Source organism: Malurus melanocephalus, unplaced genomic scaffold (assembly GCF_030028575.1).
Source record: "Malurus melanocephalus ecotype Western Australia unplaced genomic scaffold, MMel_1.1 scaffold_122, whole genome shotgun sequence".
Lineage (NCBI taxonomy): Eukaryota > Metazoa > Chordata > Aves > Passeriformes > Maluridae > Malurus > Malurus melanocephalus.
The window spans coordinates 226,187-252,862 of NW_026623354.1; the positions used below are offsets into that span (position 1 = coordinate 226,187).

The following is a 26,676-nucleotide window of genomic DNA, read 5'->3' on the forward strand; positions in this document are numbered from 1 at the left end:
TTCGTTCCGCGGGTGTCGCTCAAATTCTCCGCTTCTCCCATAGTATCGCTCCCCGAAAAAAAATTAGAATACTACCGTTTAAGTTATTGAAGCCTGGTTTGTACTTTATCCCGGTGCTGGTCAATTTTTACATCTTACAGACATTAAAGCAGGCGGGGGGAAAGACGGGCTGTGCTGAATCTGCTGCGCGGGAATCTCCACCCTGGGCTCCCTTCGGGAATGTGCTGCTGTGGATACCAAGGATACGTAAAAACTGGGAATAAGTGAGGAGGTCCCGCTTTAAGACAGACGAGTTACTGCGTKTCTGTGCTTTGTGCTTTCTTTTCTTTGTTAATCGCGGTTTTCCGCCCTGGCGCCGCGGGCGGTGCCGAATGTGCGGCGSTGAAGCGCCAGGCCGGTAAACAGCGGCCGGGTGAGGCGATGGCGGCGGGCGGGCTGGCGGGGCTCCTGCCCGCCCAGACACAGCTCGAGTACGCGCTGCTCGACGCCGACACTGCCCAGGAGAAGGAGAACCTGGTCTACCAGTACCTGAAGAAAATGGACAGCCGCGAGCGGGACCTGACGGTGCCCGAGCTCGGCGGAGGTGGGTGGCGCGGCCCGGGCGGGGCCGGGGGTCTCCCCGGGAGAGGCGGCGCAGCCCCGGCTCTCCCCGTGTGGGGTTTGCCTGGAGGAGCCGCTGCCTGCGAGGGCCGGGCAGGGCTGTCCCTGTGTGCTGCTGTGTAAATGGCACTTGTAGTTACAGGAAGTGTCACTCCTAGAAGCGCCAGGAGAGAAGGGCAAGGAAAAAGAACTCCTTTAAACATGTTGTCCCCGGTACTGGCTGCAAAAACAGGTTCTGTAAAGCCTCTCTTCTAAATCTCTGACCACCTGTACCGTGCATTGATAKCTGTCGCCTCTGGTCATAGTGAGAACCTTGCTAACTTTCGCCTGCTTTTTCCCGAGTTCCCTTGGTTTCCCGGAGCATCCCTTAGGATGTTCCCTGACTCTCTCTTCCCATGACTTGCCCTCACTTGTCAATTTTCATGTCCGTGATAAACAAACTGTGCTGGAGAGATCACTCATTCTGCTTCGGTGGTTTGCCCCTTTCACACATTTCTGTACCTCTCCTTGTGCTAAGGGAGAGATCAAATGTTAAACCTTGTACGATCTTGCAAGTCCTGCTCAGGGTTTCTTTCCCCTTTGAGAGGCTCCCTGCAGCTGTGGGAACTCACATGATATTGCAAGACAGGGACCTCAGGAGGTGAATTTCAGGATTAAAATCACACACATGATGGGAATGAACTATGACTTTTAACCAGGGCAGCAAAGGGAATGGTCTCTCTGTCTGGATTKGGACCCCTGAATTGAATTTTAGCTTTTGCCATGAATATTTCTGTGGTCTTTCTTGCCTTCTCCTCTAAATAGAGTTCAAATAAGTAGCCAATATCTGTGATTTTATTACAAGTGAGAAGGGGAGAAATGCCATAAAACATATAAAATACTCCTTTCTTATGAAAAGTGAACAGCAAAATCCTTATACTGTGGTAATAATGCATATACTTTATAAATTAATCTCGTTGTTACTAAAGTTGAATGTGTATGCATCCATTTGTGCTTTCAAATATATGGAGGCAGAGTTCAGTCTTCCTCTTAGTGAAACATAAAACAAGCCTCCTGCTGACTTGAGTAGGAATAACTTCTGGGACAGTAAGATCTTATTTGCTGAAGCTGTCAGAGTGAAAGTTTTGAGGATTTTTAGTCACCCAACCTAGATTTTTTTTAAGGCCTTCAAAAAGTTAGTTCGGCTTTGCATTGTATCACAACTATCTTTCCCTATTATGATTTTCCGAAATTTTAAGAGATGGTAATGGCAGACCACATTCTAGGATATTTATTCCTTATCTTGATATCAGGTTCTAATGGGATCAGAGGACTGTCAGCAGTAAGAAAAGAATGTTTTCATGTCTCATGTGAAGTGGTTAAAATAAACAACCGGGAGTATTATTGTGTATATCTGAAAAAGTTAAATTTCCTCCCATGTGATAGAATTRATTTATACTTGTAATTTCAAACTTTGAAAATCAAGATCGAAGCTCCAAGCACAAAAATATTTCAATGATCTCTGAAATCAGTTCTTTACGACAGTATTGGAAAAAAATCATTAAGAATTGAACACTTTCTAACTTTTTGTAGCTTTTATATGAATTTTAAATAATTGATTGTTACCCAAATGACATTGTTGGGGCCTGAATAATGTAGATCATGTTTTAAAATGTATGAAATTTGTTCTGAGGCTTGCATGTTCTTTCAATTAAAAGGTGCCTATTTAAAGATATRAACTACACTTTGATATTACAAWAAATCTTGCTAATAATAATTATTTTCATTTACTAATGATGAGGAATTGTGAAATATAAGGATGAGTTGGGTAAATAMAAGACTTTTTGTTTGCTTTTCTGCYTGMATAGAAAGGGATGTCAAATTCTTTTAGAAGTTAAAAGTACCAGGAGCATTTTGTGGTGTTGGTGCCTTTCCATACCCTTCCCCTAACTAGCTGTCACTGTTCTCTGAATTCCAGATCTGCAATGGTTAAACACTGAAGGTCCTATTTCTCTTCACAAAGACCTTTGTGGAAAAGTTGTGGTGTTGGATTTCTTCACTTACTGCTGCATCAATTGCTTGCACCTGCTGCCTGACCTCCACGCCTTAGAGCACCAGTACTCTGATAAAGGTAAAAGTGCTTTGGCTGGCTTGGAATAGAATTTCCTGGCACTGGTGCMGGTGGAGTAGCTGAGTCACTTTGTTGCTGGTTACTAAACTGCTGGCAATATTTCAGGGGTGTCTAAAAATGTTTTCTAATCTTTTAAGTAGCCTAAAAAAGGTGRCGCTTTAGTTCCATCACATTTTTAAATGGGGTTAAATAAAGTATCTGTTGTGTCTGTGTAATTAGACAAACAGGATATGTGCTTAAAGCCCAAATCTGATATGTCTATAAACAGGGCACCTTTAAAAAAGCTACTCAAGAATGAAAGATAAAGGCTCAAAGTTAATACAAGTAGGTAACTCTSTACACTTGACTGAGGAACCWGCTCTGAGAAGAATRTAGTAAAGGTGGTAGAATGAATATAGACAGGTGGTAGGATAGGGTATAGATTACTTTTCTTTCCTATTGGAACTGAAATAGCAAAATATGTAAGCTTGTGGAGTTGTTTTTGGTATTGGCATCATGTTGTATACAATTAATARTCCTGTATTCTAGAGAGGGAATTAYGGACTCTAAAGTCACATCTGAAATGAGATCTGCCTGTCACTGACTGAATAAAAATGCAGGGTAATTTCTGTTTAGAATGCTGTGTCTTGTMATCATGATGTCTTGTCAGAGAYAAGCTGTAGTCTTATACAGAATGTGTCAGCTMCTCACTTATCTGAGWTATTTTAATAGAGTGAATAGTGAGATGAAGAAAGTGTTACTTTCTGTCCTAAARGTATTGTATTAAATACAATATATATGCAATAAATAACATCATAATGTTTGTCTGTTTCTCCATTGCTCTTTCTTTGATTCTAATTTTGGCAGTCTTTATTATCATGTGTTACCTTTTTCACTAGAGAAAGACATTGCACTATCTTTGAAATTTACTTTTTATAGGTTTATGTAGCATCTTTATTTATGTAGCTAGCATTATCTTCTCTGAAGATTCGAACTAACTTTTTTACCTTGGAAAGCTTAGATGTTTGCTTTGGACAAATCTGAGATGCAGTGTAATGTTTCAGATATTAGGAATTKTGTCTAATAAGGAATAACTTTCATGGCATTTTTTTGGGAGGGAGTCAGTTTTAAGTGGAAAGTGATTAACAAATGATAAGTGACGGTAGTGGATATCAGGCATGTTGGGAAGAAGGTCTAGATTGAGATTTTGGAAGGTTATATGGATCATAAAATTAGTAATACCTTTAAAGGGTAACTGGTTTATAGTATACTATGACTGCATTACTGTAGCTGTCATATCCTTATCTGTTTTTTAAGGCAAAGCTGTTAAATCAGCTGATAACAAAATATTCATTTTAACAACCTCTCTTYTCTAAAAGTGCTTGAACATCTCTGTAGGAGAGGCTGCAGCACTCTGAACTAAAGCTCCACTTGGAGACATATTTTTCCTTTGACTTGTGTTAAACTTCCTGTCACAGGAGCTACTACKTGAGGAAAATACTTTGCTCATGGGTAATAAGGGGTTTTTGTATTTAAACTGCCCCTGTAAGTTCTGTTTGGATTTGAGCTATCCTGTTCCTGCAGGAACTGGAGTGAGAAAAAAGATGCTTRGGCTGATAGTGGTGGTAAAAGGAACGAAGAGCAGGTGTATGGAGCATTAATGTTGAATTTAATCCATTAGTAAGCAGAGGATAGCAGTTGGATTCAGGAAGCAATTAAGGTGCTTGATGGTTCAAACAAAAAGAAAAATACATTGGGTTTTTTTTCATGATAGATCACCCTTTCAGTTATTTTCTGCTGTTTTCATGTTTTGATTGTCAGCCCTTTCCGGATTATATAATCCTTTTTGCTGTGCTAACTATGTAAATCTTAATATTACAATARTATGTGTAAATATATCAAGGCAGTAAGGGTTGTGGAATTTTAAGCCCTAGAAAAATACTTCAGGATTTGGTCTTATATCAGTGTGCATCTTCTTCACCGGAGGCAAACAGGATTTACTAATCACTAAGACAAAGAGACGGAGAGAGTTGTTGACTTGAGGAACTTGAACAAGATAAAAGTTGGAAGAACAAAACATATTACTTGGGCAAAGCATCTATCTCATAATGCATTTGGATTTTTAATCTCTTSCTTGAATACTTGAAGGTATATTGCCTATTTTTTCTTAGTTATAAGAACAAACCTCAATATTGATATAATTGATAGTACATTGTGTACATTCATACTCTGGTTGCTTTTTTTTGGACATGGTTCAAATGCCCTCTTACATGCAGCAGGTTGAAACTTCAGCTCTGTGATCACCAGACAGGAGAAGTTTAACATTACAGGAGGCTGTAATGTTAGGATGATCTTAAATCATTTCATATATCATAGCACATGGGCCATAGTTCTATTGTCTGGAGCTTCAGGAGATCTGTTTCAAAATGAGGACTGCTTTCCATAGGATTGAATGTCGCCCAGCATCTTTATCTGATATGTTCTCGCTGCTATCTTCAGTGGTGCTATTTCTGTGTTTTAAGTGGCATTCAGAAAGTTATTTTAAACCCCAGTGCATATTCAGTTCATGTTATCAGCAGTCCAGAAATTACTTCTATAAGAGGAAGTACTTTTTAATATTCAGAAATAGCTTGGCATAAATCCATCGTTGTGCTCTGCTGTAATCCTTCAAACAAAGTGTTTTAAATGGAGTGCATATTGTTGTTTCTCAGTGTGGCATCCATCATTTCCACAGGAATATACCTTGTGAGGGGATGTTTTACCTTACGTGTGTTACTCAGGTGTTTCCAGCTTCAATGRTTTTTTTGAAAGAAAAAGAAATCATGCTGGTGCTAATCCCTTTACTGTTAAAATATTTGACCTACTGTTTGAATTTCAGCAGTTATTGATAGTGCAACTTCAGCCATCTGATAGTGCAACATTCTGCTCCAACAGAGTTGATAAGATTCTATATGTCATATGGCTTTGTAACTTTTTTATTGTGAAATTGTTRCATTTCAGCTTTCCTTGTTTGTAATGAGTGTTATTTGTCATTTTTTCATAGTTGTCAGTGCCACCATTTTTATTTGAAATACAGAATACTGTATTGATTTCTGAGGCCTATGCATTATATCTTTTCCTGTTAATCTAGAGGTAGGTAGGTCCAGGTAATTCTGGAATTCCACACTTCGGTGTTATTTCTGTGGCTTCTAGCTAACTGTGAAAAAGAATTTTCTAAAACACTATAGTTGTGTATAGGAAGCAGAAGGCAAAGAGGCGTCCTAAGTGTCTTAAAAAAGCCCCRAAGTATAAGTTGAAACCCCGAACACAGTTGAACACAACTTACCCATAGTTATTTTGAAAGTATTTTCTAGCTTAGTATGTAGAGACTCAGGAACTAGGAGCAATTCATGTCAACCAGCTGAGGAAATAATGGTCCTAAAGTTTGGTAATTTTAYTCAAGTGTTATTTCTGAGTTTCAGTATTTTCTATACATGGTTATCTACATTCCTACTGAGATGTAATTGTTTTCTGTTTGTTTCAATCCTCTCTCATTCTAGGAAGCAGTCAGTCACATTATGAGATTATGTGGTTCATTTTTCCTGTGGCTTTTTTTTTATTCAAATATGCACAATTTCATTTGTTTCAATGCACAATTTCTTTTTTTTTTTGCAGATGGTCTTGTTATTGTTGGTGTCCATTCAGCAAAATTCCCGAATGAAAAGGTTCTGGATAACATTAAAAGTGCTGTTCTGAGATACAATATTGTCCACCCTGTAGTAAATGATGCAGATGCAACATTGTGGCATGAATTAGAAGTGTCCTGCTGGCCAACTCTGGTCATTCTTGGGCCTCGTGGAAATATGCTGTTTTCTCTTGTTGGAGAGGGACACAGAGAGAAATTGTTTTTATTTACTTCTATAACACTGAAATTCTACAAGGAAAGAGGACAAATCAAAGATAACAACATTGGAATAAAGCTCTACAGAGATTCCCTTCCACCTTCTCCTCTGCTRTTTCCTGGCAAAGTGACTGTAGATGATTCAGGAGAAAGGCTGGTCATAGCAGACACTGGACATCACAGGATTTTGGTTACTCGTAAAAATGGACAAATTCTACACAGTATTGGAGGTAAGGAGATATATATAAATATATGTGGAAGTTTATTATGATATTTTCAGTTTAGGAGTAGAGTATGTTTGCTGGGCTGTTTCTTTTCTTCGGGGACCTGGCAGTTTGTAAGCATTGCCAGAATTTTGTTTTKTATTAAAATTGCTTTTACTCTATTTGGAGGCATACGGTATAAGACCATCAGTGGGAGACTGTAAATGCAATTGTTGGAGATGCCTGATTGTTTTTTATTGCTTCATTGACTAAAGTTCATGTTTCCATGTGATATCCAATATGAATTACAAAAATRCATTTTGTGTTCCTCTGAAAGAGTTGCAAATGGTTTTAGATATTAAGGATATACATCCACATCAAGCAGCATGGTAAGGTCAAGAGACCTGCAATTCCAACAGAAGAAGTGAATGTTGAATTGTTGTGGTGATGTTGTATGGGGAGGATTTTGGTGTGTGTTTTTGATTTGGTTGTTGGATTTTTTTTTTATTGGATGAGTGTTCCTGTACAGGATCTTCTCTGGTTTCAAAAGCAGGGGAGAATTGCTAAGAACAATGACATTCCAATAAGTACACAGCACCTGAAAATGCATTTTCCTTATTAGTATATATAAAAAGACCAGTGTTCTCATCAAAACTGAAATGATAGTTGCATAAACAATTTATGAAAATAGTGTAAGTATTTTAAATCTAGTTATATTTATTATAAAGTTTATATTACTGACATTTCAGCTTTAGAAAACTAACATCCACAATTGCTTTTATGAAATAACAATCTGCTTTACAATGCAAATGAAGTCAATTTGTGCACTGTATTCTTTACTGTTTCATAAATTGAAACATTCAGCCTTGTTCTTTTTTTAATATCTGTTAAAATGGCCAAAGTTACATCTTAGTGCACAAGTACATAACTGTTAGGACAACCATAACAGACAGATTTCGGAAGTGGTTGAATCCCCACATTATTGAAAACAATGMTTTATGTCAAAGAATTAGGGCCTGTGTGCTGATGTGTCTTATATTACTTAGTCTGCGATTGACTAATGCCTGCCCCAGAGCAGGATCCCACAAAACACATAAAAGTACCAGTGACTGCTGTCTAAAGGAAGGAAGAAAAATTTGGTTGCTATTAGAAGTAACAGTGCATTGGCTATGCAGGCTATTTATCCAAGTTAACRATTTATCATTAAGGTGTTAGTCTAAATACCCTTCTCCTGTAGGATGTACAAACAGAATTTATCATGACAGAAGTGAGAAAATTTGGTTTCGTCTTGATATAGGGGATTAAGTCTCTGCCTACAAGCTACCCTTTAGTATTCTGGCATAGTCATTAAACAGGAATTCAGGAGTGTCCTAAACTCCAAACTGCTACCCTTCTTCCTGTGGCACTGTGTGCTGTTACCTTCCCTGAGGATATGCACCCTCGTGCTTATAAGGTGAACTGCTGGAATCTGACACACCAGTACTTCAGTCCTTTGTGTCTGATAAGGTCTAAATTGATTTCTGACAGTAGGTTCTAAAAGTTTGTGTATTTCRGTGACTCAGTTAAATGATTCATTGGGCAGAAAATAATGTAATGAAGTTGATAATGCAATAATAAATGTGGGCATGCACAAAGGTTGGAATTGTTATTTGCATCATAAATCATGATACACACATARCTCATACCTAAATGTCTTCTGCTGACACATCCTGCTAATGTACTTCAAATGCTGCCTCCTMTGAAATACAGTGCTTACCTTCACAGTTATGTTCCTTTCTGTTTCCTCACTGGTCTATGCAGAAGACTGTCACTCGATCATTCTTACTATTCTTTTGTGTAATTGGTTCCATATCATCTTTCTCCTAATTAGTTTTCTTAATGAGAAAACGTTGCTAGTCCAATATTAGTTTCATTTGTGATTACACCAAAATCTATAACAATGAAATRCAGTTGAACTTTGGAAATTAGCTTCCTGCTTCGATGTGGTTAAGAATTACAAAAAAAGCTGTAGTTTTTAATTTTTGTCATCCATTGTTGCTGTCGTCCTTTAGTGCAATTTAGAACTCCATTTATTAAGACGACTCTAGAGCAATTTAGAACCCTATTAAGACTTCTCTTTAAAATAYGAGCTTAAAAAAGCAGAGAACTTTTTCAGAGTGAGTTCAGAACTTAATAGCACCGGGCTATTTTAATTACATATCACAGTGACTAAAATGGGACTCCACAAAATAGTAATCATRTAAACTGTACAAGGTGCTGTGAAAGCAGCTCTTAGAAGATGTAATTTTCCTACAGGTTTAAATCTATGCACTTTATTTTTAGGGTGACTTTTTTCTAAAATTACTTTTGAGTTTGCTGTGTTTTATTTATAGGTCCAAACAGCGGAAGGAGAGATGGAGGATTTTCAGAGGCAGCTTTCAACTCRCCACAAGGGATTGCTATAAAAAATAATGTTATTTATGTAGCTGATACAGAAAATCACCTAATTAGAAAGGTAAATTTTCCATAAGGAAATTCAAAATTTAATTTCTTGTACTGTGTTCTGCTTACACAGGTGAAAATTTACACCACTTSAATTGCTCTCCAGATAACATCAGAAAGGAAATTTGGTTCACTRTCTTGTAAATAAATATTGTTGTGCCAGGTTTTTTTAAGGGCTGCATATACTTTAGTGCTTCCTTTCAAATGGAGATGAGATGGGCTACTTGTAGCATAAGAGGGCTTAGTTTTGTTTTGGRGTTTTTTTCCTAGTCACTCTTACTTTCCTGTTATGAGAAACGTTTATTCTTAGTACTGGAAGCATTTTGTTTCACTTCCAGTAGTATCAGATTGTTATCTAAAGTTATTGTAGTGCTATGGTGCAGTGAATATCCAAACTTCCGTTGGCTGTTTGAGTCTCTGAAATGCAGGTAATTGCCCTAATATCAGAATTGGCTGCATGGCTATTCTTTTTGATTAAAGACTTGCAAAGTTTCAGCATGTAGGAATTGGATCTTGCATTAGGCTAGGTCAAATTTAGGATTATAGAAGTCAARTGTGGTAATGCAATATGATATTGTCTTACTCTGTATATGTAAGATTCCCTTTTTTCATCATCATGATCGATGCATGGGAGGTGTTGGAAGTCACCTTGAAAATAAGCAAAAGGGTTAAGAAAAAATAAAGGTACTTAGGCTGCAGAAATTAAATAAAATAAAAATATATTTTGTGCTCTAGGGCATGAAACAAATTGGAAAAATAATTTGCCTTATACAGATCATTTTCTATGGAGATGGAAAATATTGTTACAGTATCTGAGGTTTTGTGTCATATAAATACCTATATAAATTTAAAATAAAACATCCACATCCACTGTTTAGCTATGTATTTGTGATGCTTTCTTCTACAGCTGTTGAGCAAATGTTGACAGAGCAGTGTTAATTTTTGTTTTCATGCAAAGGCATGGTTTTCATGCTGCCTCGTGCTTACTCCCCCACCCCAYACTCCCTGCCTATCAACAAGCATTGTGGTAAAATTAATTATTTTCTTACATAAACACATGCCCGATATTTGTTAGGATTTCTCTGTTTTTGACATCTATCTCAAATTATCTGTAACTTCAGTCAAGTTAATTTCATACATTSATTTAATGTGTCATTTCTCTTCACATAGATTGACCTGGACTTGCAGRTGGTGACCACTGTAGCAGGCATTGGGATACAAGGTGTTGATAAGGAAGGTGGAGCAAAAGGAGAAGAACAGCCTATCAGCTCTCCCTGGGATGTGGTCTTTGRAAGTTCAAGTACTGTATCAATTGAGCTTCAACATCTCATATTTACACATGTGTGACTGTTTGCTAAATGTTTTCCTGTTTTGGTATTAATCTGAGATAGAAAAGGTAAAGATTTACTACAAAACTGAGTCTAAAAAACAATAGTTTCAATTACAAATGATAACTGCAGTTCTTCTTTGACCTCKGAAATGTTACTTGATGGAAGAAAAATTCTTTTGTATCAAGTTACATAGTTGCTGGATCCAAACACTGAAGGAAATTATGATTGCTTTTGTTAGGCCATTGCTTTAAGCCAGGATCACTTAAGAAGCAGGTACATTTTTACAGGAAGTGAGCATTGTCTGGGAGTTCCTTTCCCTGACTATACAGATATGTCTGCCCACTTGTAAATATTTGAGTTTAGGAAATAAGAATAATTTTAATTGTTTATTCCTGTTTAGGTGACATAGAATCATTAGGCTCAAGATCATGGTAGAGTCAGTCAGATAGGAGAGGAATACCTCAGCACAAATCTTGCAAGCATCAGGAGGTAAAATAAATCTATGCATAACAGGATGCAAGAATCAGCTTCTGAGGACTTAAGTAGCTCTCTTTCCCGATTGACTTAACACACACCTGAGCCTGACATCTCATAACTGCCTTGTTTTTAGCTATCACTGACTGTGAGTTGAAACACGATTTCCTCATGTTTCCATTTCAATATCATGTAGAAGTTGCAGATACCAGTTTATTAATAATGACAGAACAGTGCTTTGATGTGGCATAAAACCTTTAGCATGGTATTTCAGACATGAATAATTGACTTCCAATATTTAATTTCTTTAATTTTTTTATTTATTTTATCTGGAGATGAATGGGGTGGGGAAGTAGCATGATTTGCCCCTAGTATCTAGAGGTGATTTGCAAGTTTAGTAAATTACAATACTTCCATGACATGGAAGCATTTGTTATAATCTTGTGTCAGTTATGAGGGAGGAGAACACARTCAAGTGTAAGGGGATGTAGAATGACAGAACAGTTTGCATTGGAAGGGACTTTAAAGACCATTTTTCCAATGCTTCTGCCTTGGGTAGGGACATCTTCTACTAGACCAGGTTACTCAAAGCCTCATCCAGCCTGGTCTTGAACAATTTCAGTGATGGGGCATCCACAACTTGTATGGGCAGCCTGTGCCAGTTCCTCACTATCCTCACAGTCAAGAATTTCTTCCTAATACCTAATGTAAATCTGCCCTCTGTCAATTTGAAGCCATTCCCCCTTGTCCCACCACTACATGCCCTTATCAAAAGTCCCTCTCCAGTTTTCTTTTTGCCTCTTTAGGTACTGGAAGGTGCTCTAAGGGCTCCCCAGAGTCTTCTTTTCTCCAGGCTGAGCAGGCCCAGCTCTCTCAGCCTGTCTTCATAGCAAAGGTGCTGCTCCAGTTCTGAGATCATCCTCATGGYTTCCTCTGGCCTTGGTTCAACAGGTCCATAAGCTGATTCAGAAATGCTGAAAGTGTAGAATCTTCTGGTACAAATACACTGTCAGTATGGAGAGAGTACCACCAGGAGCCTTGAGTACTTGAGTAAGCAACTGGGAYACATTTTTAGATGTAATGCTTCTATTAACATGTCTTGTACAAAAAAAAAAAAGTACCTTTTTTCAAAGGTTTGGTCAGCAACCTTCACAATCTGTGTTAAGCATATGGAATCCTACTTGAAATAGCCAGAAGGAACACCAGCAGAGAATCTCTCTTGGTGTGGGTTGCTACTAATGCAGGCATGAGTTTTACTGACTTTGGTGCAATCTGATTTTCCTTTTGGAAACCAGGAGACTTGTGTGGCTAGATGGTGTAGTTYTCAAGAGATCTTGAACCAGAAAGCTGATCTCTGTGGGATATTATTGCAGAGCTGTTTCACGGATCAACAAAGAGGAGACTAATAACTRATTAGGATTTCAGAAATTTGAGCTGGTTAACAGAACTATTCAAAGTATCCTATAATTTTACTTTTAATTTTTCATGATGCTTTCTTCTGCTTCTGTCAGTAGTTAAAYACATGATGATTTTTTTTAGTTTTGAGAGCTCTGCTTGTTAAATGTTAATTGATATGATAATTGTTATCAACATGAACATAGTATTTACTGAGTTAGTCACCTGTAGAGGATTAGTCATCTGTACTGTTCAACACTGACTGCTGAATTTTAATAAGTATTTGCATAGAAATTAGATCTTCTGAATGCGTTTTGTTCAGACCTGTGCAGATTTTTTTTTCATTTTCAATTAGAACCTACGAGTCAGTTGTCTGTTTAGATTGTTACAAACTATAATATAAACTGTCAATTAAGCTGAGATTAAATCAATTAAAATTCTTTTTTCCTTTTTTTTTAAGAGGTTAATAAGCCTAATAGATAAAATGGGGAAAAATATACATTACAGTGATAGCAGTAAAATCAAAAATTCTTTAGAAAACTATAACCAGAGAGAGTTGTAAAATGGAGACTTGTATTGAGTGGAATGTTAACAGGACTCTATCCCAGGGCATGAGGAACCAGGACTACAGTGCATTTGTGACAGGCATTTTTTACTGTCATAAGCTGCAGTGCAGCAGAGTTTGCCAAGATTGTATTGTTGAGTTGCAAACTGCTAAGCTGCAACTTGCTTGAGCATAGTGGGATCTTCTGTTACTCTACAGTGTAACATAGAGAGCATTTGTGCCTCGCAGAGTGCTGTCCTACAARTATATACCCTGTTGTCAGTATATCAAAATTGGTGTGCCAGTGTCTGTTTAGGCATTTGGATGGGTGAGGTAATTTATGAGAGTTTCAAAAATTACTTTTATTTGCATCCACATAGCTGTGTCCTATTTTTACAAATGCTTATGTCTGTGCAAGTTGCAGGAGGTAACATGCACTTCAAAAACTTAGGCTCATTATAACAAATTTTAAAAGTCTGACTTTTGTGTTAACTGGTGTTGCATATGGAAAATAACAWCATGCTTTCCCATTCTCCTTATGTAGCTTAAACTGTGTTCAAGAGGCATTTATTTTTCTTCTCAGAAGATAATTTACACTTGTTTTTTTTAAATATGGATTTTATACTTTTTAACAAATKATATTTCTGGGAGCTCCCTTTCAGTTTCCAAAGCCATGCTTTCCAGAACATGAAAGGGAGAAAAAGGAAGTTTAAGTGGGTTATGTAAGATAGTATTAAACAACTTATGCTGACCTTTTTCAAGGTCTCAAAGGGGAAAAATTGCCTCTTAAGAGAAAGTTTTTTCTCTATCATTGACATTGCTTGAGTTTACTCCTAAATACATTTCGGAATATGTATTTATCAAATGAAAGAATCCTTGTTTTATTTAAAACCTTAGTATATAGGTGGTTGAGAAATGGAAAATACTGAGAAAAACTWTGATGATGTGGATAAATTAATATTCAGAACCAATACTGTATAGCATTCCTTAAAGTATCYGCATAGTATTTTCATAAGTAGGCTTTTGTTGCCTTGTTCTATACCAATGTTGAAGTCTAAGACAGAGATTAAGTGTGAAGCTCTATTTAAGCGAAATTTGACACAAATGTCTCCCTTTGAGAGGAGTTAATGGAGACAAAACCCATGGCAGGATTCAGACAGACAGTATTCTTCTTTCTCATCTCTTTTATTTATTTATTTGTGGCCACTGAGCTTGTGTTTTACCCTCCTGGGTAAATTCTTGAATGCCCTCCTGGTAAAATTCTTGAATGAACTCCATGGATGAAATTCTGGCTTTGCTGAGGTTGATGCTGAAATCTGCATTGACATAGATTATGCAGGAAATAGAAGGGGAGGGATAGCRGCTTAAAAATACATTACAAAATTACTGTGTGCATTTTTAGCTTTCTCTGTTGTGCCCTTCTATTTTTGTTTAGTGGGTGTTGAAAGCAAGTGATACTTTAATGCACAGTTGATTTGAGCGTGAAATGTTCTTGATAGCTGCATTCTTGCTGGAAGGAACAGGACAATGACCTATGCTTGATGACATAACCATGTGTTTCACATTCCAAAATCTGGTCTTAAACTGCATGATTGTATTCTATTTATAGAAACTCCCAAGTACAGTACTGACCATGCTTTCAGTAAACTTGGTGGAAATTTTTACATCAAGTTAAGTATTATGTAGATATGATTTAAATAAAAGTACAGTACCTTATCACAGTGGTGCAATTTTTATAGCCCTTAAAAGGCAGAAGTATGTAAGAATTTTTTTCCCTTCTCTGTGTTTCTGCTAGAGGGTTATTTGGTACCACTGCATTCCAGAGCAAATACTTTTTTTTCCAGTATTACTCATGGTKATTCTTTCCTAATTAAAAAAAAAAATCACTTAAGCAGTTAGCACTTCTTGTTTGAGGTCAGATCATACATGAAGTGTCTGTGTCTGAACTGTCTCTGTCTTGAAGAGATGACAATGTCATCCTTTTTCCTTTTTCCTTCTAGTCTGGTCTCGTTCTGTCACTGAGGCTCTGGCCRTCAGTATCCTGTGAAAGGAATTTTCCTGGGAAATAGCTGAAAATAGRAGAGCTGTTTTTGCTATCATCAGGCATTGGTTTGAAATAATTTTTCTAGACAAATCAAAACCTGAATTCTTCCAAAGATATGTTGCATATGTGATATGACTGCATGATGTAGCAATGTGGATTTACTTGGAATGCAAAAGGCCTGCTCATCTCTTCAGCAGTTTCCTATGCAAAGTACAAGCTCAAAGATACCCCGTTCAGCTTTGYCCTTATAGAAGTTTGGTTCCACATAAAATCGTGTTAAGAAATGTCATTGACACTAAACTTCATTGTTTGTCTTTCCTTGTTGACCTGGATTCTAAATTACTTGTAAATGGCAATTATTTTTAAAGTCTTGGAATTATGAAGAAGGAGTAACTTCATTTAAGACAGGGGTGAAGTAAAGTAAAAGCCATATAAGATTTTATTCCTGGGTAAGAACTGTTTAAGGTGAAAAAGCCTTTTGAAAAATAGGAAATTAAGAAGTTACAGTCTAGGACTGCAGTGAAGCTGGACCTTACCCAGTCTTGCTTTKGGTTTATAAGTATTGCTGAGCAGTAATAGTAACAAAAAAATGTTAGTATTTCTCATGTTCATTATATAAACAGGTCAAGAAATGTGATACTTATCTCAGTATTTTAGTATAATCGTGCCTGTGACACACAAAGGCTGAGGACATTAGGGTGATTGGGAGTTGTGACTGAATATTCAACAGTAATCTTACTCAATTTAGTTTGRCATATGACTTTGTTAAGTCAGACTTCCCTATGTCTTGACAAAATGCATGATGCCAGTGATTACTTTCTGCAGTAAAAAAGAGGCATTTGGATTAGCAGAGTTGCCATCCTAACAGTTGTCAAACTTAGAATCATTTTGAAGTCCATGACTTGAAACTGCCCTCTGTAAAAAAATTATTGTATTTGTACCTGGAGTGATGGTTCTCACTRTCTTTGTTCCATTCTCATATAGTCTCATTCTGTGAATTAAATSTATGTTCTTGATAAAGTAGCTTAAACTACAAATCAGATTTCTGAAGACCAGKTGATGTATCAGATATAGTTTTTCATTCCAGATGCAAAACTGTTGAAAATACACAAGTCTTAGAGAGGCTTTGTCAGGCATGCTGGAGTCAGAAGGAGAACACAGTTTTAAGTGTTACCATTTGAGGCTGAAAGTGCTTTTGAATATGGAATGCAGGTGTTGGAAGTCAAGGGAGACTGCGGTGCTGAAGTACCCTCAAGTGTGTGTGTTTGCTGTGCTTAATTAGGAATGAGTAAAACACACAACCACACTTAGCTCTTTCAGTAGTTAATGATGTATCCCAACACTAAATAATCCAAATAAGTTCTTTCATGTTTGCAAATGCTGTTTCTTCTGCTTGGGTTTGTTTTTCTGTTGTTTTTTTGTTTTTGTTTTTTTTTTCTTTAATATTTACTGCCATTACAGTTAGAAGGCCTGAGTTAGAAAACTTGGGAAAGAAATAAAAAGTACTTCATTAGTCATAATTTTTAGCTCCCTATTATCTCCCACCATATGATACCCCTTTGGTACCCCTTTGGTACCTATGTCTAAGGATTTCCTGTAATGAGAGGGAAGGTATTTTAACAAAGCAGGAAAATTCCAGAAGCATTTTGTTTCATAAAGGGTTGTGCTGTTTGCATGATGCAAAACTCTATGAAAGAGTGCCAGGTAGCACAGGAAAAAAAGAAGAAAATTAATTTTTAGTCATCCAGAAAGGATGATGTGTASTTGTAAAAGCCCAGATTTCACAGATAAAGCATCCCTTTGGAGCTTTGCTCTTTGTGTCTCACTGAAGAACACTGTCTCTCTATTCTTCTGTCAGATTTCCATTAAATTTGCTGAACTTYCACTGACTGGAGAGCAGGTGAGACATGCATTCACTGTGCATGTGCCTATCTGTGAACTGCAGGGTGTGTTGTGTAGCCCTTTTTGCTCCTTGTGAATTTGCAGAGGATGTACCAACAGACTTCTGCCTTGGTTCTTTTTATTTCTTTAAAGATAAAATTAGTAGACAGGAATAATATTTTCAGACTTCAGTCTATTTAGAAAATGTCAGTGGTGCCAGCCACAAAATGTAACTTTGATTCCCAGGCTTTTAATTCCCAGACTGGAAGTAAGCATGCAGTCCCAGACAGGGAAGCTGGAAGTGTGGGTAGTCCTGGGAATGGAATCCCTTCAAACAGATACTGCTGTTGACTGGTTCCAAACAAAGTCATTTCTGTGTACAGACAGGACTGTGAATTCTTAACACACAGATATAGCAGAGGTAGATTCAGGAGCTGCAGCATTGTACAATAACTGAGGCATCCTATAAGATGGAATGTTAGTGCTGTACTCAGAGCTGTAGCTCACTGTTAGTGAATGTTTATAACACAAATATATCCCATTTGCAAGCCATACCTCACTGGATACAGGCACACAACAGATAAGAAAGCACATACCCTAATAAGGAGAAACTACACTGCATTTTTAAAACAGCTCAAGAYGGGTTGGAATGTGGTGCTTAATTGAATAAAAGCAAGAGAATTGCTTTGTTCTCTTATGTTGTTTTACAATAAATTCTTTAAAAACAAATTCTTTCCATTTGTGGATGATAAAGAGTTATTAAAATGATGGCATTACCATAATTTCAGCATTCTKGCTCTCCCTGGCCCCATTCTCCAGCAAGAACTTTACAAGGATAACAGTGTTGATGTGATGTTCTCAAACAGTTCTGTCAGGAAAGGAAAAGTTTTCTGCCTTTTGTTTCAAAACATAAAATGTTAAACTATGTGAGGACCYTTGTGTGATAAAATACCTCAGCAGTGTAGTATTAGTTTTAATTTTCTGGGTTTTTATATATTTTTTTTTCTTAAGGCTGACATATTTTCCTCAATTCCACAAAGAGCTTGTGCTGTTACCATGCTTGCATCTGTTCCTTTTGTTCTAATGGCCATCCAGTAAAAATAGTTGTGTTAAAATTTATGACAGTTTTGGAGCTCTTTACTTATTTTTACTGCCTTGTTCTCTAGTTGAAAAAGAGATCTTCTCTCTATCAATCTTACATTTTCAGTAAAATTTGAATTTAATATTGATACTTCTTTCTCACATTTGATGTGTGCAGAATTAGAATAAGAAGGCTTTTCAATTTTTCAGCTTATAACTGTCATAAGAGAATTTTCAGTGTGTAGTATTAGAGAATTGGCTAGATGAACAGATTTTTCAACAGTGCTCAGTTCAATTCTTACTCCTTCATTTAATTGATGRATAAAGTGAATATTAAATATTTAACAAAACTTTCTGAGATCACTCAGAATCAATTGCATAGCATAGCAAGATAAAAAAGCTCACTTTCTGAATAGACCAGTGATTTCAACAGTTTTCATTCTGGGGTRCTTAGAATAGTAACATCTGAAAAGTGCAAGATATGCATAATGGAARTATAAAATCCTGAAGCTGAGCAGTTACTAAATAGGAAGTAGTGAAATGATTTCATAATTTCTATCCTTAATTTAAATCTCTTAGAAACAAGTTCTAATCAAAAAGTGATCCCTTGTGGCAGGGAAGTGTTGTTCTGGTTCTTTTACTGGAGTTTTTCTGGYTTTGTCAGAACTTTGGTAGCATTTCTGGTGATTTATAAAATGTGTAGTTTGCAACTYATTTTGCAAGCCTTTTTTACTCAAGAAAAAGCTTTTAGGTACTTTGGAAGCTTGACTTTTATTTTTGGAGCTCTAGTTTATGTAAAAACATGAAGCCACTTGGAAGTGCAGAAAAAAGTCACCAGAGTTATTTGATAAYAGTCTTGGAAACTTATATATTGGTCCAAGAAACAGAAAAAACTGAAGATAAACTGTGTTAAAGTCATGCCAGTACTGTCCTGAAGAGAGCTYACAGTATAATGAAATTAATTCTGGAATCAGAAGGATGCCTTTTTTCCACTCTGGTGGTGTGTAGAGTAGAAAAGATGTAGGATTAGAAGAAAACCAGCAGGATCTCATTTGGGGGAATGCTGGTAATTTCATTTTTTGGACTAACTTGTTGAATTCAAAATGCTTGCAAGAATTTTGCATAACATTGTTTTTATTTTGGAACTCCAAAATATTTTTGGGGGAGAAGGAAGATTACCCACGAGATTGTTTTCAGGAACAGCTATGAGATGCACAATGCTTTATAAGTTCATGTGAATCAAAAGTTTCTGTGACCATTTGAAGATACTATTTTTCTGTTAAGTAGCTAATGGTTATTCCAATACCTAATAGATTTATTTAGGAAAAACATKTTAATGTTGTCTATAACTACATAGGACAGTGTTAGATAATACCGTCCCTATTTTAATGTAGTTTTTGAATGTCAACTTTCTGTTTCTTCAGATTTTCAAAAAAGACTAAGATAAGTAAATTTCTTTTGCTTTTGGGTTGTTGGGAATTTTTTTCATTGTCTTTCACAACCTGCCTCCATGCATTTTTTRCTGCTATAATGTGATACATTCAAAKCTCTAGAGTACATGTATGTTCTTCAGTTTCCACTTGTATGGTCGTAGTTGTGAAGTGTTATCTGGGCAAGCTTTGTGTGATTTATAGATCTGGATTGCTGAACAATAATTGGTACTGCCCTCATTATTTCTTTGAAAACCTGTAAACAACTGCCAATAGTTTCTTGGAATATCTAATTTTGTCACTAGTATAGTAAAAAAATCAAGATTACATCCCCCAAAACTATGCTTAGCAAAGATAGGTACTTGTAGGCTGCTATGAGTCAAAAAATACCAGCTGAAACAGACACAATAGTAGAATATTGCAAAGAGCAAATCCCACTTGAAACATTTGTTTTATCAGGTAAGGATGTTAAAACCACAATTTTTACACCCCTGGGAATAAAATAGCAAGAAGAAAAGAAGAAAAATAGCAAGTTTTGCTAGATGCTCTGTTTTTTGTTTTGTTTTTTTTTTTTGCTAATGGAGAAGATGAGTAGGGGAGGACGGCAGAAATTGTTTGATGATTCGTTTTATAAAACATTTCCAAAGTGGGGTTTTTTTCATCTGTTTTTCTTGTGTCCCTTTCTAAAAGTTTCAGGAACGCAGGAAGATGATGTGTTATGGATAGCWATGGCAGGCACTCATCAGATATGGGCACTGATGTTGGAAGGTGGAAAACTACCAAAGGGAAGGTAAGCATCTGTACTAAGAGAAATGTGAAATTGCTGCTTGTCTTGCTAAACAGCTTTCAAACCCCAAAGAGAGATAATCAAATTAAACTGAAAATAACTTAGTTTAAAGGCTTTTGTGCTTAAAAGTCTGACTGCTTTTTCCCACATCTGTTAGATGAAATGAAAGATGCTACTTTTGCTATACAGCTATGACTTGTTAAGGTACATTCATATCATTGAATGTTACTTTTCCTTGCATTTGCTGAGTTATCTAGTAATAAAAGATGTTCTGAGGTGACATAAAAGTAAGCACAAAGGCATTGGGTAATTCCTTGTGCTGCATTACAGTTGGTTTTATAACTCACAAGTGCCTGTTCTGTAGCTTCTGTTTATGCATAATGTCTGAARTATTTCAAGCTCAATATTGAAATKGAGTGGTRTTTGCATTTAGTGACTTAAAGAAAGGAGTCTGCCTTCGTTTTGCTGGGAGTGGAAATGAGGAGAACAGGAACAACGCTTACCCCCACAAGGCAGGGTTTGCCCAGCCCTCGGGGCTCTCCCTGGCGCCCGAGGAGCCCTGGAACTGCCTGTTCGTGGCCGACAGCGAGAGCAGCACCGTGCGAACCATCTCCCTCAAGGACGGGGCAGTGAAGCACCTTGTAGGAGGAGAGAGAGACCCATTGGTAATCACTTCAAACTTCCCCACACTGCCCTACTAATATTCCTCAAGCCTGACCTGGAGGAACCACTTTTGGGGTGAGAGGGTAAATCAGTTTCCATGGCCATCAATTTCTTAACTTCACTGCTTGAAATGCAAATGTGTGGCAGTTGTGATGCTCAGGTTGTAGTGCAGAATGTTGCTCCTTAGATAAGAAATTATTTCACTTACTCTTAGAATAGCCAATTTGATTCAGCATTGTGTGGTCATTAAATCAGCTGAATTCACATTTATAACTTAGATGTGAGATTTTCCATTTCTGTGGTTAGCATCCACACTTCTCAGGTTTCAGTTCCCTTGTTTTGAAATTGTCTTGATTTTTATTTTTTTCAGCCCATGAATTTCCATTTAATTACAGTCATTGAAATTCATGTTCACATTGACTAATCAAATGTATTAAYTAAATAAAATAATTTTTCAGAATTTGTTTGCCTTTGGTGATGTGGATGGAGCAGGCATAAATGCAAAGCTGCAGCATCCTTTAGGAGTAACATGGGACAAGAARAGAAAGCTGCTGTATGTGGCTGATTCCTATAATCATAAGGTAAGTGTGCAGTAACTTGTTRTATACAAACTTGGAAATTTGTGTTACTACAAAGAATTATTTTAGTAATGYACAAAGATTGTGCTTGGTTCTGTTAAGCTGAGGAAATGAATTATATGAGTTCCTCAGTGGGTTCTTTTTCTTTCTTTCTTTCCTTCCTTCCTTCCTTCCCATATGGGTCCTTCTCTTAACCATTGTTTTGCTGTCCCATTCTTCAGTGTTGATATGATGGTCTCTTGGGGAAGGTGAATTTAAAGTGTCAAGTTACTGKTCAAACTAAAGATTTTCCATGTACTTTCCCAGAGACATTGAACTACACTAAAAGATCTGGGAGGGCTTAGTCAGGGAAATACAGCAGGTTTGATAAAACCGAGAGGACAAGAGGACTTGTTTTTCCCTTAAAAAAGCCATGTAAGTTTTAAGAAGATTGGGGATTGCCTCCATAGAACTCTGAGATGAGATRTTGTTTTGCATGATTGTTCTTACGTGATGTTATAAAAGCATTCATGTTTAGAAGGTTTTTAACTGTACACTGACTACATGCATTAAAAGAGAAGTGATCTGTTTGTTTGGAAGAGTAAAGGTATATAACACTAAAGGCTAATTGATATTTTAAGGCAAATGATATTTTGTTTCAGATCTTGTATAAAACATRAACTTTTTTGCTATTACTTTAAAAAAAAGACACTTATTTGTAGAAGAAAAATAATCTAGAAGCTGGCCTGCCAATTTTGTTATGCTCTCACTGTTTGGCAAATGTTTCTAGAAAGCCAGCAAACATTAGAAAAACAAGTCATCCAGCATGTACTTTTATAGCAGAGGAGTAGGTATCTTCAAAATTATGGAAGGGAGCCCTGAATGAAGGCCAAAGGAAGAAGTAAAATCCTTGAGGGAGTGGGGAGAGGGAAAGATGGGACATGTCACTTGGTAAAGAGTGATAACACAGCATTCAGGATGCACACCTGGTAGCTGAGGTGCTTAAAAAGCAGTGCTGGCTACTGGAAATGTAGGACATAAGGTAATACAGAACATCTAAATMCTGCTGGGTTTTTTCAGAGAAGCTTTTTTTTTCTTTGTTTATCTTAGATTAAGGTTGTGGATCCCAAGATGAAGAACTGTGCTACTCTGGCAGGCACAGGAGAAGCAAGCAATGTTGTTGGTTCCACCTTTACACAGTCAGCTTTTAATGAACCAGGAGGTTTGTGTGTTGAAGAGAACGGCCGCCTGATGTATGTTGCAGACACAAATAATCACCAGATTAAAGTGCTGGATTTGGAAACAAAAATTCTTTCCATGGCAAGTAATACTTRTTAAACAGGCTGATAGTGGTGTTTCTTGATATAAATTACAATTACAGACTTCAGCAAGTGTTATAAAAATGATAGCTTCAGGTACAGTAGCTATATTCACAGGATGTTTTGTGATACTCAGGGAAATAAACATTGCCTGTTGGCACAGTTGTTGAAAGCCTCAGTCTTCAGAAAGACAACTTTTGCATAAAACAGAAAGCGACACCCTTCTAGAAAAGATAAATGCAGAAATGTGAGTTATTACAATGTACAGTGCAGTTTTTCAGCATAAAAAGCATTTCATGAACACTATAAAAATTATTTATGACATCATAATGGTCCTAATGTCTTCTCGTATGTTTCTTGCATTTGATAGTATGCAGTCTTCATGCATGTTTAAATTTTCAAATCGTATAGCATGTTGGTGGCATTTCTGGGAAATTCTCCTTTATTTTACTGTGCAATGTGCATAGGTAAAATCCTGGAATTTATTACTAAAACGTGCAGTTTACTACTGGGTTATAAGGAAATACATTTTAATTTTATTTAAAGTMAAAATTTCATCCAACTGTAAAAATTTTAAATTAAGGGATACTGTTAAGTAGCTGTGGGTTTTATGGTTTTAATAGTAAATATTGCTTTTATTTTAATTAATCATATTTTTCATTTTAAGAAAACATTTTGTCCTTCCGCTTTTCTTTTTTATAGTATTKTTGCACTCTGTCAGAGAGTTTTAGGCCAATAGCCATAATACATCACTTTGAAACTGTGATTGTGTTGTCAAAGCCCATTTGTTTTCAGTACTAATAAAAATTAATATTTTGTTTTATTTCTACTGRTAGTTGCCTATCCTGAAGCCAGAAGCATGTGATGTTCCAGATAACCTGCCTGTGCAAAAGGATAAAATAAGAAACCTTCCAAGGCTGCCTAAATCTGCACCAAATATTCAACTTCCTTCACTAACYATAGCTCCTGGCCAGACAATTCAGTTTTTATTAAAGTTGACTCTTCCTCCGGATTCAAAACTGAATGAAGAAGCTCCCAGTGCCTGGTTTATCACAGCAGAAGGTAAAGTCCCTGAAGGTTAAGATGGGAAGTGGGTTGTATCAGCACATCCTGCAGAGTGGGATGAATCAAGACATCCCTCCCTGTCCTGTGTTCCTGTTTGACCTTGTGATGCAATACATGATATTTAGAGTTGATGCATTCAACAGCTGGAGTGCGAAGGTTGAAAAAAGCCTAACACCTGGTAGACTGCTTTTTGCTTGAATTAATACATGCTGCATTATTTTATGGTTCAATGCAATGAGTTAGGTGYATTTAGTGTGCAGGTCATTTTTCAATTCACATACTTCCAATATTTAAATAAAAGGGAAACTCAAGCTCCATTCTAACAGTCAGCCTGAGCATTGCTAAGTTGCACCAACCCCCCTATAAGASCAATACTGGTGTTTGAAAATGCCATCATTTAACTGCAGTTTTGTGTATTTATGGCAGATATCTTAGCTGGTGTGTTAGATCTCTGATACAAATGTATGGTAGCTGTTAATTTAAGAAGCTTTGCTTGTGCATATCAAAATAAATTTCAATATCCTTTAAAGAGTATATAGGAGAAATTGTAGTTCCATTGCATTTCAATAATGTGTGCTGTATTTATGTACCTGAAGTGCTAATGCAAAGCTGTGGAACTCTCCATCTTTAAATGACGGATAAATAAAAAAAAACATTTGTAAATTACTTTCTTTTTTTGTTCACAACTGGAAAAGTCACAAAGGAAATTTCCTCTAATACTGCATGTGGAAAGTCCTTGTTGTCCTTCCTAAAGGTAGAATTAGTGTTTTCTGTAGATTTCAGACATTGTGTTAAATACCCTAATGATAAAATCTGTTCTTTTGCAGATAATGCCTGGTTGCTTCAAGGACAGTGCCTGACAGGAGAAATAAAGGATGTTTCCTGTCACACTGTCATTCCCTTTCAGTTGCCTGGAAGCTGTGTGTCAGCTGAAGCCACCCTGGCCATCAAAGCGTGCCTCTACTACTGCAGCAAAGGTAGCAGTGCCTGTATGATGGCAGGAGTCTCGTTCAGCCAGCCCTTGCAGGTCACTGGCACAAACCAAGGCAGCTYTGCACAAGTGGAACTGATACACACCTTTGTAACCAACTAACACAAAGCCAGCTGATTTCACACATTATTTTGCTATCCACCATTTCTGTTGGGGCATGTACACATAGAAAACTTCTCTTTGTTTTTTCCTGGAGCTTATGACAAAGCTAAGAAATAATATGCCTGGTAAAATGAAGTAGTTTTCCCTACAGCCTAACAGGAAAATTTATCACCACCTCATTTCTTTGCATTACAGTAGCAGCAATAACTTTGTAATACAGACTCTGTTGCCAATTGCGAACATACTGGATGTCTGCCAGTCTTAAGAAATGAGCAACGATTTTTAGAGTCCTTTGGAAAGAGCTGGTGTTACCTTGTGATGTTGCTGTAAGATCTTTGCACTGTAAGTATTGTTAGAGTAGATCATTTTGGACTAACACTTTTGTGCCCTTATTACATTTTAATAGAATGTCAGAAGGAAGTTTCTTTCTCCAGTCTGTAAAAGAAGTATCTTGCTTATTTTTCTGTAATGACACTTATGACACATGAATTTTGAAAATACATCTTAAACTAGGTGCAGCTCTAGTTTTATGCAAACTGAGTATTTTGCTTTAACTMAACATGACCGCCTTATATGAAGAGCAAAGGTTCATGGAAAAATTTCTGTGAAAGGAAGCATTCAAGTTCCTGCAGAAGAATTTCATGCTGATTTTTAACAAAGAATGTGCCTCTCTGCAATGTATATAAATATATATATATATATATTTATAAAAAACACCACAAAGCCATGCTGGAGCTTTTCTGATGCATACCAATTTACATTTTATAGAAAGTGGTAGATAATGGTTGAATATCARCACTGCAAAAATTAAATGTCAACCATTTCAAGCAGGGTGATTCACTCCCWTTTTTATGATTTTTCTGCAAAGACTTGTCTGAAGACTTCTGTCTTGCATAAACATGATATTATGGARAATATTACACTCTTGAAGTCTGATTCAGAGTCTTTTGAAGTCACTGTAAGTCCTTGGATTTATAATAGCGGCCACGGAACCAGAATTGCGTATTTGATAATGGATTATTTACGTTCATGTTTAGAGGTTCTGATCTTACCAGAACACTGGTAAACTAATCTTTGAGTAAGATGCTTTAAAACTCCATTGCAAAACTCTGCCCTTGGTGGTKAAGTGTTTTGCAAGTAAAATTCCCTCAACTTGCTTCAGTAAGTGGGGGTGGGCTGATGGTGGTGGTGCAAGTTTATTACTTGAACTGGAAGAGTTTCCACCACACTTGAATGGTAATTGGGTCAGGCTCTGTGCTGTGGTCATGATGATCAGTGCTGAGAAGATTATTTTGTTTTAAGTCAGAGGATAGTRTTTTCACATATAAAGTGCAGTAATGAAATTACACTACCACTTGTTGTTGCTTTTTCTAACTTAAAGGCTGACTGAAATGTTGGTCATGAACCCAAGAGGCTTTTGTTCTAAGGGAACCATATGGACTGGTGTGGTTTTTCCTTCCATTGAAATGCCAGTCTATCTGARAGTTCTTTGTGGCACCAGAAATAGTTGTTATCTCACCTGTCAGCGAGGCAAGGGCTGAACTGTTATTTTTCTTATGTTTGGTCTTAAAACAACTTTTCTAATTCAGTGTTTCAGCTCCTTTGGGTAGGCCTCTCAATTCTCCCATGCCATTTTGAAGAATGGAAAAGCTTTGCTACTTTGTTCACAGATGGCAAATGCTGTTACAAGGATGAAGATAAAGAAACTGATTCAGGCATTTATTATTTTTTACACTTTAGTAAAACTCAGTCTTCTGTGA

General features: G+C 36.8%; 1 protein-coding gene across 1 annotated transcript; it reads left to right on the plus strand.

The window, feature by feature from the left end:
* The first annotated feature begins 217 nt into the window (after positions 1–217).
* NHLRC2 (NHL repeat containing 2) lies at positions 218–25,620 on the plus strand. The gene is made up of 11 exons (XM_057370258.1): positions 218–583; positions 2,558–2,710; positions 6,344–6,799; positions 9,145–9,266; positions 10,424–10,553; positions 20,123–20,222; positions 20,653–20,884; positions 21,341–21,463; positions 22,550–22,759; positions 23,595–23,820; positions 24,651–25,620. Exons 1-11 carry the CDS (start codon positions 421–423, stop codon positions 24,914–24,916), a joined length of 2,181 nt encoding a protein of 726 aa, XP_057226241.1. The 5' UTR covers positions 218–420; the 3' UTR covers positions 24,917–25,620.
* Positions 25,621–26,676: the final 1,056 nt, after the last annotated feature.